This window comes from Gymnoscopelus microlampas, assembly GCF_963454915.1.
Source record: "Gymnoscopelus microlampas genome assembly, chromosome: 20".
Classification (NCBI taxonomy): Eukaryota; Metazoa; Chordata; class Actinopteri; order Myctophiformes; family Myctophidae; genus Gymnoscopelus; species Gymnoscopelus microlampas.
The window spans coordinates 19,291,073-19,308,169 of NC_139957.1; the positions used below are offsets into that span (position 1 = coordinate 19,291,073).

At 44.3% G+C, this 17,097-nt stretch overlaps 1 protein-coding gene across 2 annotated transcripts; it reads right to left on the reverse strand.

Annotated features, from left to right (window-relative positions):
- Positions 1-548: 548 nt before the first annotated feature.
- On the reverse strand, positions 549-15,287 carry mapre3a (microtubule-associated protein, RP/EB family, member 3a). 2 transcript variants are annotated; one of them, XM_084045342.1, is made up of 7 exons: positions 15,193-15,287; positions 13,364-13,493; positions 12,491-12,636; positions 12,165-12,321; positions 10,389-10,525; positions 8,900-9,052; positions 549-937 (listed from the first exon to the last, which is right to left on the reverse strand). In XM_084045342.1, the coding sequence occupies exons 2-7, from the start codon at positions 13,482-13,484 to the stop codon at positions 869-871; spliced, it is 783 nt and encodes a 260-aa protein (XP_083901468.1). In that variant the 5' UTR covers positions 13,485-13,493; positions 15,193-15,287; the 3' UTR covers positions 549-868. The 2 variants fall into 2 exon arrangements, with proteins under 2 accessions (XP_083901468.1, XP_083901467.1); XM_084045341.1 differs by having other exon boundaries at positions 12,129-12,321.
- Positions 15,288-17,097: the final 1,810 nt, after the last annotated feature.

Below are 17,097 nucleotides of genomic sequence, written 5' to 3' on the forward strand. Positions count from 1 at the left end.
TGACAAAATATGTCACTCATTCACAGTCAATGTGTAACATTCTCATGCTCAGATATGTTGCTGATCAATAATGAATAGTCAAATAGCATTGATCATTATGCATTGAGTAATTACATCACCGCTATTCCTTCAGTAATTTCAACATGACATCAAACCCTTTATAAGAAAATCCTGACTCAAGCACAAACCAAAAAGTAAATGAGGGCCATCAGTGTTTAATTTATGTACAGTAGATTTTGCACCAACATTTGCTACCAAGAGTTACTCATATAAATTAAATTAATTAAATTACATAAATAAGAAATTATACTTTAAAATGTGAAATGTTGTCTTGCTTAAAAGAGACTGTGGAATATCTTGATTTAAACATGGCCTGTCTGTGCTCTTCACTAGACGTAAAACATAACAGAAGAAAGGCAGATAAAGAAATGCACAATGAGTGAAAACTTTGTTCTATTAGAAACAAAAATGTTCGCAATATATACAGGTTTAAATTCATCATATACCATATAATAACCTCCATACCATTGTCTCGGTTTGGCTCGATTTTCTGTTACTCATGCTGAAATAACTTTGGATTATCAACATTATTTTATTGTCGTTGCTACAGAGTCAGTGTTGGGGGTCGGAGGAGCAGCAAATGATATTGTTTGTTGTAGGGTATTTTACATAGACAGCCAGAGGGGGAGAGAGGGGACAAACAGATATATATGAATGACAGAAGGAGAGGAAAAGAGAGCAAGAACAAGGGAGAGGTATATTTTTAGACAGCGTGCAGAGAGAATGTTAAACAAATGAGGACAAAATGGGAATGAGGGGTGGAGGTACAGTATGGATAAAGATGTAAGGGAGAAGGATGGGAAGGGTTTCAGTATTCATCTTGGTCCAGATGGGCCTGCTCATCAAGCTCGTCCTCTTCCGGGGGTGCAAACCCATCCTGAGGTAAAGACATAAGGGGAGATTTAGTCCAACTTTTATTTTCAACTCGGTTCAGTTCAATTGAATTCTCAGTGAAATCATCCATGGGCAGCAATGTGACATCTCGTTTCTATATTTACTAGTAAGATATTATCTCTTATTTTCCCTCAACATTTTAACACCTCATCCAGTCTAGTCACAGAAAACTTCTTAGCATGTGAATGGTTTCTTTGACAATTCATTACACAGTGCACCTTTAAGGGTCAGGTACATGTGACAGGGTCAAAGCAGGGGGGTGAAACCAAATTGTAACATTTTTTATTGATGATGAAAAACCTGTATTACGCACTTAAAAACATCATTCTCTTAACTATATTTCTGCACTGCATGTTTTATGGTTGACAATGTATTTCCCCCCGGTCCCCGAGCCACTTGACATTGGACTCCCCTATAGGCTGTGTGACATTGGCCTTGTGACAGCGGACGGCCAATGTCCCCAGGTCACGCTGGTGGCAGAGCGAATGAGGGCGGAGTAGGGTGTGGCCCACCTTATTCAAAAGTGAGCGCGAGCCACTTGGACAGCAGAGAGACAGGCATACAGGGCAGTGTGGAAGTGACAGCCAGAAGGGACGGTTGTGCACAGGAGGAGCAGACATACCACGGAGCAGAGGTGGGGAATACAGTGATCGCGGCACGTACCAAGCCACCAGCAGCGGACGGTGAGCAGACGGCGCAGTAGCAGCAGAGACAGGGAGGACAGACAGACGAACCAAGGAACGGAGGAGAGGTCCAGTGGCGATAACGTTGCGCGCTTCACACCCTCAAAGCCAGACGTACAGTCTGGCGGGCGAGTAAGTGTCCTTCTATGCAACGTTACCTTTATAAACCCACGGTCCTAAACCTCATATGTGAAATATACCTGAACAGATGAACTGGTTCTAGTTTCTATGATTGCAGGCAATACGCACGAAGACAAGAAGAGACAGTGATTCCTGGCCTAAACCCCCGCTCCAGTTAAACCCCATATAAGGACATTCCCACCTTTTGCATTGAACCGTGATGAGTATATGACATATAGCAATTGAATTGGCACTTGGCACTTTACTGCTTCAGTAATAGTTGGCACTTTAACGCTAAATTCATTATTTATTTGCTATAGTTTGCACAAGCCCTGTCTGTTTTTAGTGTTTGGTGATTGTCTGTATTCCTGTATTTTAGTTAGTTAGTGGGCGCATTAGGAGGTTGAGGTTTTAGAATTAGTGTTATATTTTGTTTATGCTTTTCAATATTTTATGGCTTATAGACGCCACTGTATTAGCTTAATAAAATAGATTACCTTTTTATACAAACCTGTTTCCGTCCAGCTTTCTCCAAGGGATATGTGTTGAAGTGTTGTTCTCATTTAAAAGTATTGTACTTACCTGGGTAAACTCGAACCTGTGAATAGCCTAAGAAAGAGTGTTACAGAGGACCCTACCTCTTAAATAAAAAGGTGGCGTAGTCTTGCAGTACCTAACAAACAGTATTATTCTCACAGTAATTACGCACCCCGCACTTTACCGTGCAACTGATATTTTATTGTTGTGAGTTTAATGTGTATTGTTATCTATTTATTATTGAGACAAAGTACAGAGTGTCAGCATTCTAAAAAGAAGTGGCAAGTTACATGTGACAACCTGGCCACCGTCACATATTTGGCGTAGCGCGGCAGGACTGGGTAGAGAACAACACAAAATCCCTAAGAGAAACTGTATTGAAATTTTGCTGTTTTGCTGCTTTTTGTTTTGTTTTGTTTGGTTGAATCAAGAAAGTAATGATGATGATGCCAGTGTATCCAGGGGCACCGTGGCTACCTAAGTTTTCGGGCATAGAAGGTGAGGAGAAATACAGGGAATGGAGAGAACAGATTAAAGGATTATTGGGCACTCAGGATTTAACAGAGGAGAAAAAAGTTGCTTTTGTAGTACAGACCCTTACTGAGGAAGCTAAGCGACAAATTAGTGTAATTGACAAGGAAGATCGCAATACAGTGGCCAAAGTCTTTAAATGTTTAGACACGTTGTATAAAACATCTGTTTCTGCTTCCCAAGCTCGTGCCTTGTTCTATGGCTGTGCGCAACGCGCAGGCGAAAGTGTGCAGGCTTATATTTTGAGGCTTAGAGAGTTGTTCTGCGGGCTGCGGCGGCTCGACCCAGACACCGCTCCCTCCGATGCCATTCTGCGAGAGCAGTTACTTGTAGGACTGTCTGAAGGCCCTCTGGGTCAAGCCTTAAGAATATATGCCCGTCGAAACCCCACAGAAGACTTCGCCGCCCTAAAAAATGAGGCCTTCCTACTAGACACTGAACATAGAAGAGAAGGGACTGCTGAAATCTTGTGCCATGCTGTTAAACCTGTCTCTATCCCAACACCCTCACAGGAATCTGAATGGAGAGAGAAACTGAAACAGGAGATTATGGAAGACGTCAAATCGCAAATGCAGGGGTTTACGCAGGAGCTCATGAAAGAGATCAGACCGCTCCTTCGACCCAACACCACCGATACACGACCTCGCGGTTCGCCTCCATCTGAACGACGCCGGGAGCCGTACCAACGCAACGAGTGGGATGAGGGAGGTAGGCCGATCTGTAGGAGCTGTAGGCAGTCTGGGCACATTGCTCGCTTTTGTAAATCTGACCCCAATCATTTAAACTAGTACGCCCTGTCGCCGAGGTCCGGGAGACAGGGGTGCAGCGCGCACTCGCCAGATCAAGGGCTAATGAAGTGTTTATTGGGGACTGTCCGACTATTGGGATCACTATGGGAGGAGTCCACTTAAGGGGGTTACTGGATACTGGGTCACAAGTCACATTAATGCAGCAAAGCTTATTTGAGGAAAAATTCTCACACCTAACGTTGGGAAATGGGCCCCTTGTTTTTAAATTACGCGCCGCTAATGGTCTTGACTTACCGTACACTGGCTATGCCATATTGGACCTAGAGCTGGAGGGAATGAAGATCCCAGGGAGAGGAGTTGTAATCGTGAAAGATGAACATTGTACTCAACCGCTGATTATTGGGATGAATGTCGTGAACGCTGTATGGCATGCCCTCTTTAAATGGCCTGGGAGGCCTGTGTTTCCATGTCAGCAGGGAAGGACGCTGTGGAAGGACGCATTCGCCACCTGTAGGAGGGTGGAGGCAGTGACGAACGAAGATGGGTCCATCGGTTATGTGTGACCGGTCGGCCGGCGGAAGATTCGAATCCCCGCGCAGAGTGAAGTGATGATCTGGGGCCGCGCTTGGAGAGGACCAAATGGAGCGGACTACGAGGCCTTGATGGAAGCCTTGCCGGATGGAAAAGATTTGGGAGTGGCCCGTGCCCTCGTCACGGTGCGCCACGGACGTGTTCCCATACGAGTGTGCAACCCACACGCATATAGTCTGGTCCTGGACCGCCACCAGAAGCTGGGGAGGCTGTACCCGGTGGAAGAAGCGGATGTCCGAGGCGGCAGGGACCTGAGCCTGTCCCTGGGGACCGACGGAGAGGTGGAAGTGGCCGTAATCAGTGTGGAAGATGAGGGACCACTGAAGACCCTGCCCGAAGAGATGGAAGTGTTGACGGAGCGTGATGACCTGCCGGAGGCGCAGAAGAGAGAGTTACACGAGATGTTGTGTCGGTGGAAGAAGGTGTTCGCCATCCATGACGAGGATTTCGGACGGACGGACGTCGTGCAACACCAGATACCGACCGGAGACGCGGCACCCATACGAGAGCGACACCGGCCGTTGCCGCCCTCCATGTACCGGGAGATGAAGACCCTCCTGAATGAGATGCTGGAGAAGGGAGTCATCAAGGAGAGTTGCAGTCCGTGGGCGGCACCTATCGTACTGGTCAAGAAGAAAGATGGCAGCTGGAGGTTCTGCGTCGACTACAGGAAACTTAACGCCGTGACGCACAAGGACGCCTTCCCCCTACCCAGGATAGAAGAGACGCTCACCAGCCTGACGAAGGCGCAATGGTTCTCCACGTTAGACCTGGCCAGCGGGTATTGGCAAGTAGGAATGGATCCCCGGGACCGGGAGAAGACCGCCTTTACGACCCCGCTGGGCCTGTTCGAGTTTCAACGCATGCCGTTCGGGCTTTGTAATGCGCCCGCGACGTTCCAGAGGCTGATGCAGCAGTGTCTGAGTGGTCAGGTGACAGAATCCTTGCTGGTATATCTTGATGACATTATAGTATATTCACCTGACTTCTCCTCTCATCTACAGCACCTCGAGCTCGTCTTCCAACGCCTGTGGAGACATGGACTGAAGCTGCGGTTAGACAAATGCAAACTTCTGCGGAGGGAAGTGCAATTTCTGGGCCATGTCGTGGACAAAGAGGGAGTGCGGCCCGATCCGGAGAAAGTGGTGGCAGTGCGGGACTGGACACCACCCTCAACGGTCCGCGAGGTCCGCGCGTTTCTAGGTCTAGCGGGTTACTATAGGCGTTTCGTGTCCTCTTTTGCTGCTATAGCACGACCCTTAAACAACTTATTGATAGGAATCCCAAATGACGTAAAATCCCACCAGTGTAAAGTCGAGTGGACTTCGGAGTGCCAGCGGGCGTTTGATGCGTTAAAGAGTGCCCTCACACAAGCCCCGGTGTTAGCGTATGCGGATTATACACAGCCTTTTGTGGTTTACACTGATGCGAGTGGCCGTGGGTTGGGAGCGGTTCTAGCCCAGGTCCAAGACGGTCACGAACGTGTAATAGCTTATGCAAGCCGCAGTCTCCACCCGACCGAGCAGAATGACGCAAATTATAGCTCGTTCAAATTGGAGCTTTTGGCCCTTAAATGGGCCGTGACCGAGAAGTTTAAAGATTATCTCACTGGCGCTCGATTCACAATATTCACGGACAATAACCCTGTTGCGCATCTCCAAACGGCTAGATTGGGAGCTGTGGAACAACGGTGGGCTGCTCAACTTGCGTCGTTTACTTTCGACATCAAGTATCGACCGGGCAAAAACAACGCCAACGCTGATGCCCTATCGCGGTTCCCAGTGCAGCCTGTAGATGTGGCGGCTGTACAATCGACGCCAGCAGCCCGGGAGGATGAGTGGAGAGAGACGCAGGATCGGGATCCAGATGTGCAGGTGGTGAAGAGGTGCGTGGAACGGGGGAGAGCCCCTAATATGGTGGAGAGGAAGAATTGGACTCGGGGAGCGCGGCAACTGTTACGCCAGTGGAACAAACTGATTATACGAAATCATGTGTTATATAGGAAGGTGACCGATCCTTATACCAAAGAACAATACTCACAGATCATTTGTCCAGGTTCACGCAGAGAGGAGGTATGGAGAGGAATCCACACGGCCGCGGCGCATGCTGGGTTGGAGAGGACCTTGGCCCAGCTGCGACGTCGGTTCTATTGGCCAGGCATGGAGGGAGCGGTGCGTCAGTTACAACAGGGTTGTGTCGCCTGCAGCCTGCAGAGGAACAGGTCAGAGCCTCGGGCCCCCTTACAACCCTTTGAAGTCTCATATCCACTAGAAGTAATAGCCATTGATTTCCTCACATTAGGTAGGCCTGCTGATGCGTGGCAAAACATTCTGGTAGCTACTGACTTATTCACCCGTTATAGTTGGGCTATTGCCACCCGAGACCAGACTGCGCACACCACTGTCCGTGCGTTATGGACGCATATTATCCAGCCGTTCGGCTGTCCGGCCCGGTTCCACTCAGATCGAGGCCCCAACTTCGAGTCCGAGTTAATGCACCATTTATGTCAGACTTATGGTATTGCAAAAAGTCGCACCACTCCGTACCACCCGGCTGGGAACGGTGGAGTGGAACGATTTAATCAGACATTACTGAACATGTTGCGATCACTAGACACTGATAAACAAGGAAGATGGAATGAGCACTTACCCGAGTTAGTTCATGCTTATAACAACACGATCCATAGTGCTACGGGTTATGCCCCCGCCTACTTAATGTTTGGCCGACATTTGAGGCGCCCTATAGATGTCCAGTTAGGAGTGCAGTCAGCGCAAGAGCGCATGGGAGTGGGTGGCTGGGTACAGGACCACCAACAGAGAATGGCGACAGCTTATAGGACCGCAGGGGAGAGGATGGGAGAAACGGCCAAGAGGAGAAAGCAGGTTTATGACCGTAGGGCCGGTATTACACCCCTATTACCAGGAGAGAGAGTGTGGATTCGAAATAGGAAGAGAGATGGCCAGGGGAAATTGAGTACGTGGTGGGACCCCGAGCCTTACGCAGTGATGGAACAGGTGGGAGCTACGGGGTTGGTGTACCGAGTCAGACCCGAGAAGGGGGGGCGAGAAAAGACCATACATAGAAATGCGTTGAAAGTGTGTGTAGCCCCCAGGTCGCCCCACGAGGACCCCCCAGCTGTAGTGCAGCCCGAGCAGGTAGAAGCAACAACGCCGCAGTATTATGGGTTTCTCTCCGTCCCGAGAGCACCAGATGAGCCACGGCGCTCGGGAAGAGCAAATATAGGCCAGCCACCCCAGAGGTATGGACATGATTAGGGACAGTTGCAGGGACTGGCAACGGAAAAGTGGGGGGGGATGTGACAGGGTCAAAGCAGGGGGGTGAAACCAAATTGTAACATTTTTTATTGATGATGAAAAACCTGTATTACGCACTTAAAAACATCATTCTCTTAACTATATTTCTGCACTGCATGTTTTATGGTTGACAATGTATTTCCCCCCGGTCCCCGAGCCACTTGACATTGGACTCCCCTATAGGCTGTGTGACATTGGCCTTGTGACAGCGGACGGCCAATGTCCCCAGGTCACGCTGGTGGCAGAGCGAATGAGGGCGGAGTAGGGTGTGGCCCACCTTATTCAAAAGTGAGCGCGAGCCACTTGGACAGCAGAGAGACAGGCATACAGGGCAGTGTGGAAGTGACAGCCAGAAGGGACGGTTGTGCACAGGAGGAGCAGACATACCACGGAGCAGAGGTGGGGAATACAGTGATCGCGGCACGTACCAAGCCACCAGCAGCGGACGGTGAGCAGACGGCGCAGTAGCAGCAGAGACGGGGAGGACAGACAGACGAACCAAGGAACGGAGGAGAGGTCCAGTGGCGATAACGTTGCGCGCTTCACACCCTCAAAGCCAGACGTACAGTCTGGCGGGCGAGTAAGTGTCCTTCTATGCAACGTTACCTTTATAAACCCACGGTCCTAAACCTCATATGTGAAATATACCTGAACAGATGAACTGGTTCTAGTTTCTATGATTGCAGGCAATACGCACGAAGACAAGAAGAGACAGTGATTCCTGGCCTAAACCCCCGCTCCAGTTAAACCCCATATAAGGACATTCCCACCTTTTGCATTGAACCGTGATGAGTATATGACATATAGCAATTGAATTGGCACTTTACTGCTTCAGTAATAGTTGGCACTTTAACGCTAAATTCATTATTTATTTGCTATAGTTTGCACAAGCCCTGTCTGTTTTTAGTGTTTGGTGATTGTCTGTATTCCTGTATTTTAGTTAGTTAGTGGGCGCATTAGGAGGTTGAGGTTTTAGAATTAGTGTTATATTTTGTTTATGCTTTTCAATATTTTATGGCTTATAGACGCCACTGTATTAGCTTAATAAAATAGATTACCTTTTTATACAAACCTGTTTCCGTCCAGCTTTCTCCAAGGGATATGTGTTGAAGTGTTGTTCTCATTTAAAAGTATTGTACTTACCTGGGTAAACTCGAACCTGTGAATAGCCTAAGAAAGAGTGTTACAGAGGACCCTACCTCTTAAATAAAAAGGTGGCGTAGTCTTGCAGTACCTAACAAACAGTATTATTCTCACAGTAATTACGCACCCCGCACTTTACCGTGCAACTGATATTTTATTGTTGTGAGTTTAATGTGTATTGTTATCTATTTATTATTGAGACAAAGTACAGAGTGTCAGCATTCTAAAAAGAAGTGGCAAGTTACATGTGACAACCTGGCCACCGTCACATACACACCTCTGTTGCGTAGAGAATGTCAATGATCTTGCTGAGGACGGTGTTGCTTTCACTCTCGTGTTCCTGGCAGATGAGCTCAATGTCCCGTAGTTTGCTGAAGTAGAAGTCTCTCTCCTTTTCTAGTCCATCCACTGTCAACTTCAACTCCATCAACTTAACAGAAACATGCAAAGACAAAGTTTAAAAGGAAGAGTTGGTATCAACCAGTTGACAAACTAATAAAAATGAAAAACGATAATAAAAGTGGGAGAATGGGGTGGAATATTGTGTGTGTGTGCGTGTGTGTGTGTGTGTGTGTGTGTGTGTGTGTGTGTGTGTGTGTGTGTGTGTGTGTGTGTGTGTGTGTGTGAGGTCTGTAACTCTCAGAGTTACAGACCTGTAAAGGTAAATTTGGACCCCCTTGATGGTTTCGGACCGGGCGTTGAAAAACAGTGTGTTAGAGGAAAGGTCATTGGGTCATCAAAAACAGTAGGGTTCATCCTGCAATCTGCTCATTAGATTGAGATATGTTATGCACAATGTTGACCTTTTTGTCTGAAGGTGGTGCTAGAGACTACAGTATGATATCACAGGGTCCCTCAAATGGTTAGGGTTCACCCACTACTCTCAGCAATGTTATTTTGATGGTATGCTTAGACAGATGCTAGAATGATGTTTACCTGCTAATCTAGATACTTTGTAGCAGTGTTCATTTTGACAGCAAATTCTGATTTAGTCTTAGTCTTTTGAATAACACACCATTTAGTTTTAGTCCTATTTTAGTCATCTGAAATTGTTTAGTCTTAGTCGACTAAATATCAAAATCTTAGTCCTTTAGTCTTAGTCAACAAAATGAACGCTGCTTTGTAGCGCTTAATTGTTTTCTTGGCACACTATTTACTTGTTGTACTTGTTGGCTGACTATGCTCAGCTCATTTACTTTGATCTTACACTTTGTAAGTCACTCATATCAATGTCTTAATTGTAAATTGTACATTTTGAGCTGTACTGTGTGCTAATTGGAAGTTTTGGCCTAATGGTGGCACAAGAGGCAAGGCCATGGGTTGACCAGAAGAAGTACGGCTCTTCCTCAGCGAGTTTCATGGAAATCTGCACAGAAGATTGAAATATTTTTAAGTGATTTTTTTGCTACAGGAAGGGCCATGGGCCGGGGTCACCAAACATGAAGGTGCACTGTGAATTCCATGGGAATCCAGTCTGTGGTTTCAGAGATGGTTTTTGAGAGTAAATGAGCAAGTACACTTTTTTTTTTTACCCAATGGTGGTGCTAGAGGGAGGGCCATAGGGCCAACAAAATTAGTAGCGCCACTCATGAAACAAACACAAACTTAAATTGCTGTCTTTGCCAGGCCGCTAGGCCTTCAGATTTTGTAGAGAATAGTTTAGATTTTGTAGAATATAGAGAAGAGCAATATAGAGCACTGTATTCTTTTCATGTGTAATGAGTTGAGCTTTTTGGTGTGGAGTAGGCCTCCTCCCAATACTTTACCTGTTGATTTAGCTCCATGATCTCAGCATCACTGCCCCCATTTCTAGATAAAGTTGGGTTCTTCCTCACTGTGGTGTGTTGGACCCTCTGTGGTGCTGGCATGTTTTTGGGAACTGTGGGAGATGTCCTCTGTGGTCCTGAGGTGGTCAGATATGGTCAGCGATTGTTTATCATCCCAGTGAATAGAGACTTAATGGAATTACATTGACTTTGTAATAGTCATGGCAATGAATGCAGCATTTTACTGCCAGCTAATGTTGAAAGCATAGCAAAAAGTGTTGTGTCTTTGATATGGCGATTTGTTTTTTTCCAAAGTTGGACATTTCAGATTGTTCTGCATCAAAGCCTATATAAAAGGCACAACTCTGGACAATCCATTGTCAAAGACTAATCAGATCATTTGATTTCAACAGAATTGCATTAGTTAGTATCTGGGGGGGGGGGGGGAAATCAATCATCAATGCTTCAATAGTGATTCAAAAACCATGCCAACACACATTATCATTATTTTTAAAAATGTTGTCATTCTGTCTTTTTAACCAGACTCCTTGGCAGAAACAATGTCACACAGCAGGCTGAGGAGACACTATTGTCAAATTAAATAATTCACTATTGCAACCTTAATGCCAAAGGCGAAGCAAAAAGAAAACCTCTCACACAGACAGTGAAGCTTCAGCTTAAAGGGCAAGACCACTTTGGTAGAGGTTTGGGTTGTGTAGATACCTTGCCATGATGTAACTCCAAAGGTGGGCAAGAAATAAAAAATAATTGCTCCATTGATTAGAAATTGATAATTCAAAATATGCTCCTCATTGACTTACATTATACGGTGAAACTGCTCTCAAAGTCACTCTTTTAGCACAAAAACGAACGCAAACAAAGTTGATTCAGACAATATAGAGCATCACCAAACCCAGTACTGTTTTTTTTTTAAAATAAAAATGTCAACTTCCTGTTGATTTTGCCATTTTTAATAAGTAGAAAACCCGGACTGGATTCGCGGATCCGGATCCGGATCTTCAAATAGTAAAATCAACAGGAAGTTGACATTTTTATTAAAAAAACAAACAGTACTGGGTTTGGTGATGCTCTATATTGTCTGAATCAACTTTGTTTGGGTTCATTTACGTGCTAAAAGAGTGACTTTGAGAGCTGTTTTACCGTATAATGTAAGTCAATGAGGAGCATATTTTGAATTATCAATTTCTAATCAATGGAGCAATTATTTTTTATTTCTTGCCCACCTTTGGAGTTACATCATGGCAAGGTATCTACACAACCCAAACCTCTACCAAAGTGGTCTTACCCTTTAAGAGTGAGACTTCACTGTTGCTAGTAAAATGAAACAACACTCCAAGACTCACAGGGATAGAAGTTCAATAATAGTAAGCCAAAAAACAATTGGTTAAATCAAATAGTTATTTGATTTAATTGTGTGGTTTTTGAGACATGGCAGATCACAGTCAATTGAGCAGGTAAAACAATAGTGTTGCTTCATGAATTTTCATAAAAATCTATTAATGCTGCATCCCATTAGTCATTGAGGTGATTAGTGCAATCCCAACAGTGACTTAGGGATACCTACACAATATCATGTTGCTTGTCAGTGCTGGGCAGTGAGATGGATCTAAATAGCAATCATTCTGTGAATCGTGCGCACACCACTTGCTTGCAGGGGGCGCTTTCGAGCCATCCAAAGCTCAGCAAGACCGTGCAGCAAAGGTCAAACCATTCGGTTACCTGGGTTTCTCTTTGGTCTGTGGATAAAGTGATCACCTGGATTGGGGGCAGGGGCCACATCCTGCCCCTGTCTGGCTAGTAGGGGGTCATACTCCTTGCCATCATAGTTTGCATCAAAGAACTTCTTGAACCACTGCACAAATTCAAAGTTGTCCTGGAACTTTCCTTTTACGAGTTTTTCTACAGGGATAATCTGCAAAAATGTGATAGGAATACATCATATGCTGCTGTACTATATGTCTTGGAAGAAAGATAAGCGGAATACACAAATGAATTAAAAAGTATTTAAAAAAAAAGTAAATTAACAAGGTATTAAATGAATTATATATTTATGTTATATGAGACAAGAACAGGAATCTGACTTTGTCAACACTCATCCTTTTGAAGGTTGCCTGAAGAACTTTGAAGTTATGTATGGACTCGTGTTCCAATTTGGCTTGAAATTTAACCTTCTTCAGAAGAACACAACCTGGAAACAGCATGTCCATAAACTGGCAATATGCTGCTCCTGGAAACAAGGAAATTCAGAGACATGATTAACATACGGGGAAAAAAGCCTATACACCACCACTAAACCACAATCTTTTTATTGTTATGCTCCTACTATCCAACTAGGCATGGCAGAGTATGGAGCTTGACATACTCTCGGTCAGTGGTCATTTATTTCACTGCATTTGAAGCTAGATCATTCAAATGGTTTGTTATTTATTTATATTTATTTTATCCCATTTTTATCGTTGTGCCAATGAATTCCTCCCCACACACATTTCTGTGTTGTTACTGCTGTTGTATCCTACTGACTCACCTACCAGTGAGGAGCCCTCACTGGGAGGACGTAGAGCCTTCGTCTTACTCCTCCCGCCTAACACTCCCCGCTGACAGGTGCCGCCCCAGCCTGTAGGAGTACGTGCAATGACCAATATCACCCTCCCTGCCCGGCTTCCCTCCACCGAACACGGGCCAATTGTGTTCAATAAGACGCCCGACAAAGCCGGATGCACCACGTGGATTCAAACCCACAACCTCCGTGGTGGTGGGCATGGACTTTACCACTGCTCCACCCGAGCGCCTATCATTCAAATGGTTAACAAAACAGTGTTGTGTTTTAGGATGTGTACCAAAATAACACCCAAATCATCCCACCATCAAACGCTGCTCCTGATTGAATGGTAACTTTGAGAGTACATTTAGGGATAATACTGTACATTCGCCTGAAACTTGCTTAATACGCTCACCTGAACATAGCTGTTCGATCTTGGTGTAAGTAAGCTGCAAGGAGTCGTTGACCCATGCCAACATATCATGTCGACTTAGGTTGTCAATGGACACAGACGTGGCATACACATTCACTGCCATCCCCTAAACCTGTAACACACACAGGATTGAAAATCTGTTATCTTTGCCGGGTGAAGTGGTCATCATACCAGGAAGAATAATGTAGTTTTTTTCTCAGGGTCTATGACAAGCGCAGTTGCTGACACAGCACATCTGTATTTTGATAAACATATGCATGGATGCTTGATGTTCACAAATTAATTTCTATTACATCCAATCTACTCAAACTACAACAAATCTATCGCATTCAACCACATTTTTGATACAATATTTTAATATTTAGCAAATAATCAAGTTTGCTAACTTCCCTGAGCAATCACTGAGAAGCAATCAACATTTAATCTGCATATGTGTTGTAGTCATAGAGTTAGGTTGTAGTTGTAATCCTAGATTTGGTTCTTGCTTGTGAGGGGCATCACATTGCACATGGCTTTCCTGCCTTCAAAGCATTGACTTTGGTATAATGCCTTCCATGGGTGTCAAAATGGTCTTCTATCATACATTCATAGCATAGGCCAGGCCTACTTCATATTGCCTGTGAGGTATGAAGACAGGTTATGTTGGAGGTTTGGAAACACAATGTTTTAATCGGTCAAACGGCAGTAGGCCTCTTCGTGAGAGTGCAATTACTTGTCCCATCCCTATCACAATTACAGCTTTTTGGTCCAATTAATTAGACTTCAGTCATCCAGCCTTTAGTCATTAAATGGCCTATTGATATAACTACAATTCTACTCCGATTAAAGGTAATTTGGGCAAAATATGCTATGATGAGGTATGGTGATTGATTCTGATAACCTGCAAATATTGAGACTGCACCTCCAGGATCGCGCTTTAGAACTGCACTCTCCCATGAGGCTTAGCTAGCCTACAAATAGATGATTATACCCTATCAATCTGTCCTGTAATAAACCTGTTCATGAGGAATACAACATACTCTCACGGGCTGAATTCCTCCGCATAGGTTACAATTGATGTTATAGATACACATAGGAATAGGATAGGCTACATTGTTACAACCATTGCACCAGAAAGGGTAAGTAATCAAAAAGTCCTATATCGACCGGGCCTTTAAAGGGCCGTGTTTGTACAATCATTGCAACAAACGTTTAAAGCAACATTTTGAAATATACCAGGAATCCAGCTGGGCCCTGACATTGCATTGCAGGCAATGCACTGCCGAGAGAACAATAAATGTGTCCATTTGTTGTGTGTCGCAACGTTGTTGCCATCCAAGCTGCCCCCTCTACAGGCCTCCTACAGAATACCTCAGGACGAGTACCAAAACGTTCGCCCCAAAACACAGTCGCCCCGGGTTTTCACCTGGTAAACGTAATAACCTCAGGCTCAGTAAACTGTAATACTAACCTTATTCCTAAATGTAACCTCAGTAAAACGGTGCCAAAACCTGACCTTATTCCTAAACTTAACCCCAGTGAAACTGTATGCCTAACCCTAGACGTATTTCTAACCTTATCCTCAGTAAAACAAATACAAGAATACATGAACCGCTGGTCCGCAAAAAAAATGGGGGTGAGCGTGTTTTGGGGCGAGGCTTCTGGTTACCCTCAGTACTGTCAATGCAAGCCAAATGATTCTCACTGGGTGTGAATAAAAGGCCGGTTTCACCGCAAACACAGCCGCATGCATGGAGAGATTTAATGCATAAAAGCAAAGAAATTAATAAAATAAAATAAAGATTTATTAGCTTGTTTGCATCAATACTCACTGTATTCTAGGGCTATATCTCTGTTGTAATCACGCTGCCAGTGGTCAGTAATAATGTCAAAGCCCGTTGCTGTTGTCGCTGGCAGATCCTGCGCGGTGCAGTGGTTGGTAACGGGCAGGGTTGCCATGTCCGCTTATTATAAGCAACTTTGGGCTTTTTTCCCCTGTAAAGTTGCTTGACAATATCGGTGGTTGCGGCTTTTTGGGCTTGTTTCTATGGTGTACTTATTTTGAGCGCTTGCTGTGTAATGTTGTTTAAACCAGTGGTTCTCAAACATTTCCAATGCCAAGGACCTCCAAATTAGATAATATGTACCGGTATTTGTCTGCAGACGCACATCTGAAAATATTTTATGCCACCCCCATGTTTTGTGTTGTTAAAATGTTACACAAATATTCCACGTTTTTCTTCTAGATGTTTTTGAAAATAGTAGATCTACAAGCTCACAACGTGTGACGTGAGCTTGTAGATCGACTATTTTCAAATAGGTTCGTTTAAAGGGCTCATGTAGCATAGTCGCTTCTTTTGGGCTTGTTCTCATAGACCTGGCTGCTTTTCGCTCGCAAAATCTGGCAACACTGGTAACGGGCCACCCCCACCACCACAGCCGCTCACAACCCAACGCCCCAATGCGCCTGCGCCCGACTCCATGCTGTTTAGAGGCTCATTATAAATAGGACTTTGGCCTCTTCTATTCTAACACAGACACATGATGTGTCTGCTTGCTTTTTAGGCCCTACCATGAGTCATGTTTTTTAATAATAGGCCAGTGGTTCTTTCAAACATTTTCATGACAAGGACCCCCAAATGAATATGTATTTTGCCACAGACCCCCACTTCCAGGGACCCCCATGCAAGATTTATGTTGTTAAATGTTTTTTAAAAATATATATAAAATGTGTCAACAGATCTACAAGCTCAAAACGCTTTGTGAGCTTGTAGATCGTCTATTTTCACATAGCTATTGTACAAAGGGTAAAGTGTTCAAACTGATGCTATATTACCCCGGGGTGCCCAGAGCCCACTCTGAGAACCACTGTGTTAGGCAACCATACACCCAGTATTAAGTTAGTGTTTTGTCTTTACAATTTAGGCATTTAGCAGACGCTCTTAATCCAGAGCGAAATTACATTAAGCAAGGAAAACACAAGGTAATACATGTATGCATATAATAATCTAAACAAAGAACCATCAGTCTAAGCAGTATAATATCGAAAAATCTATAATCTGTACATTGAAGCTATACACTCGTCTACATAACATGCTGTCCAAGTTACATTTTAGCCTTTGCATAAGCCTGCAAGTCGTCAAGGCTAGGGTAAGTGCTACGGCAAGCACTTTCGAAGTGAACTTCAAGCAAGGCCACTATAAGATTATGGAGTCAAAGGTGATTCAATTTGAGATTTCATTGTGGTTTATTTGCACTCAATCATGTGATAAAGAGCTGCAAGAACAAATAAAAGATAATAACCAAACATGATAACACTTTGTTCAGCACCAGTACCAGAGGATAATATCTAACTAGATAATATACACAAGTGTGTTTTTGAGTTGATTTAATGTATTTTATTGAGCCACTATAGTTGCCATCTCTGGCCTAAAAAAACACACACCGTGACATTACTATGGATATTGGAATTATTATTACAATGTCCAGGTGAAAGACCAAATGTTTAGGTGTCATACAAAATAAGTTCACTATCTTTTATTTGTACCTTGTGTATTATGCAGTACCAGTTTATGACAATTTATGACAAAGTAATACAAATCAAATACAAATACTTTTCATTCACAACCAAAAATCATCATCAAATGGGAGATGATAATAATTCATAGATTCAGTGCTTTTTCTCTGAAGATGCTTAATAAGCATTACTTCCTGTTGTGGCACTGAGCTGTACGTGG

Coding starts and splice junctions, on each gene's coding strand:
- mapre3a (XM_084045341.1), bottom strand. CDS start 13,484: ATGGCAGTGAATGTGTATGCCACGTCTGTGTCCATTGACAACCTAAGT. Junction 12,637..13,363: donor GATCGAACAGCTATGTTCAG/GTGAGCGTATTA, acceptor CCTTGTTTCCAG/GAGCAGCATATTGCCAGTTT. Junction 12,322..12,490: donor AAAGGATGAGTGTTGACAAA/GTCAGATTCCTG, acceptor ACATTTTTGCAG/ATTATCCCTGTAGAAAAACT.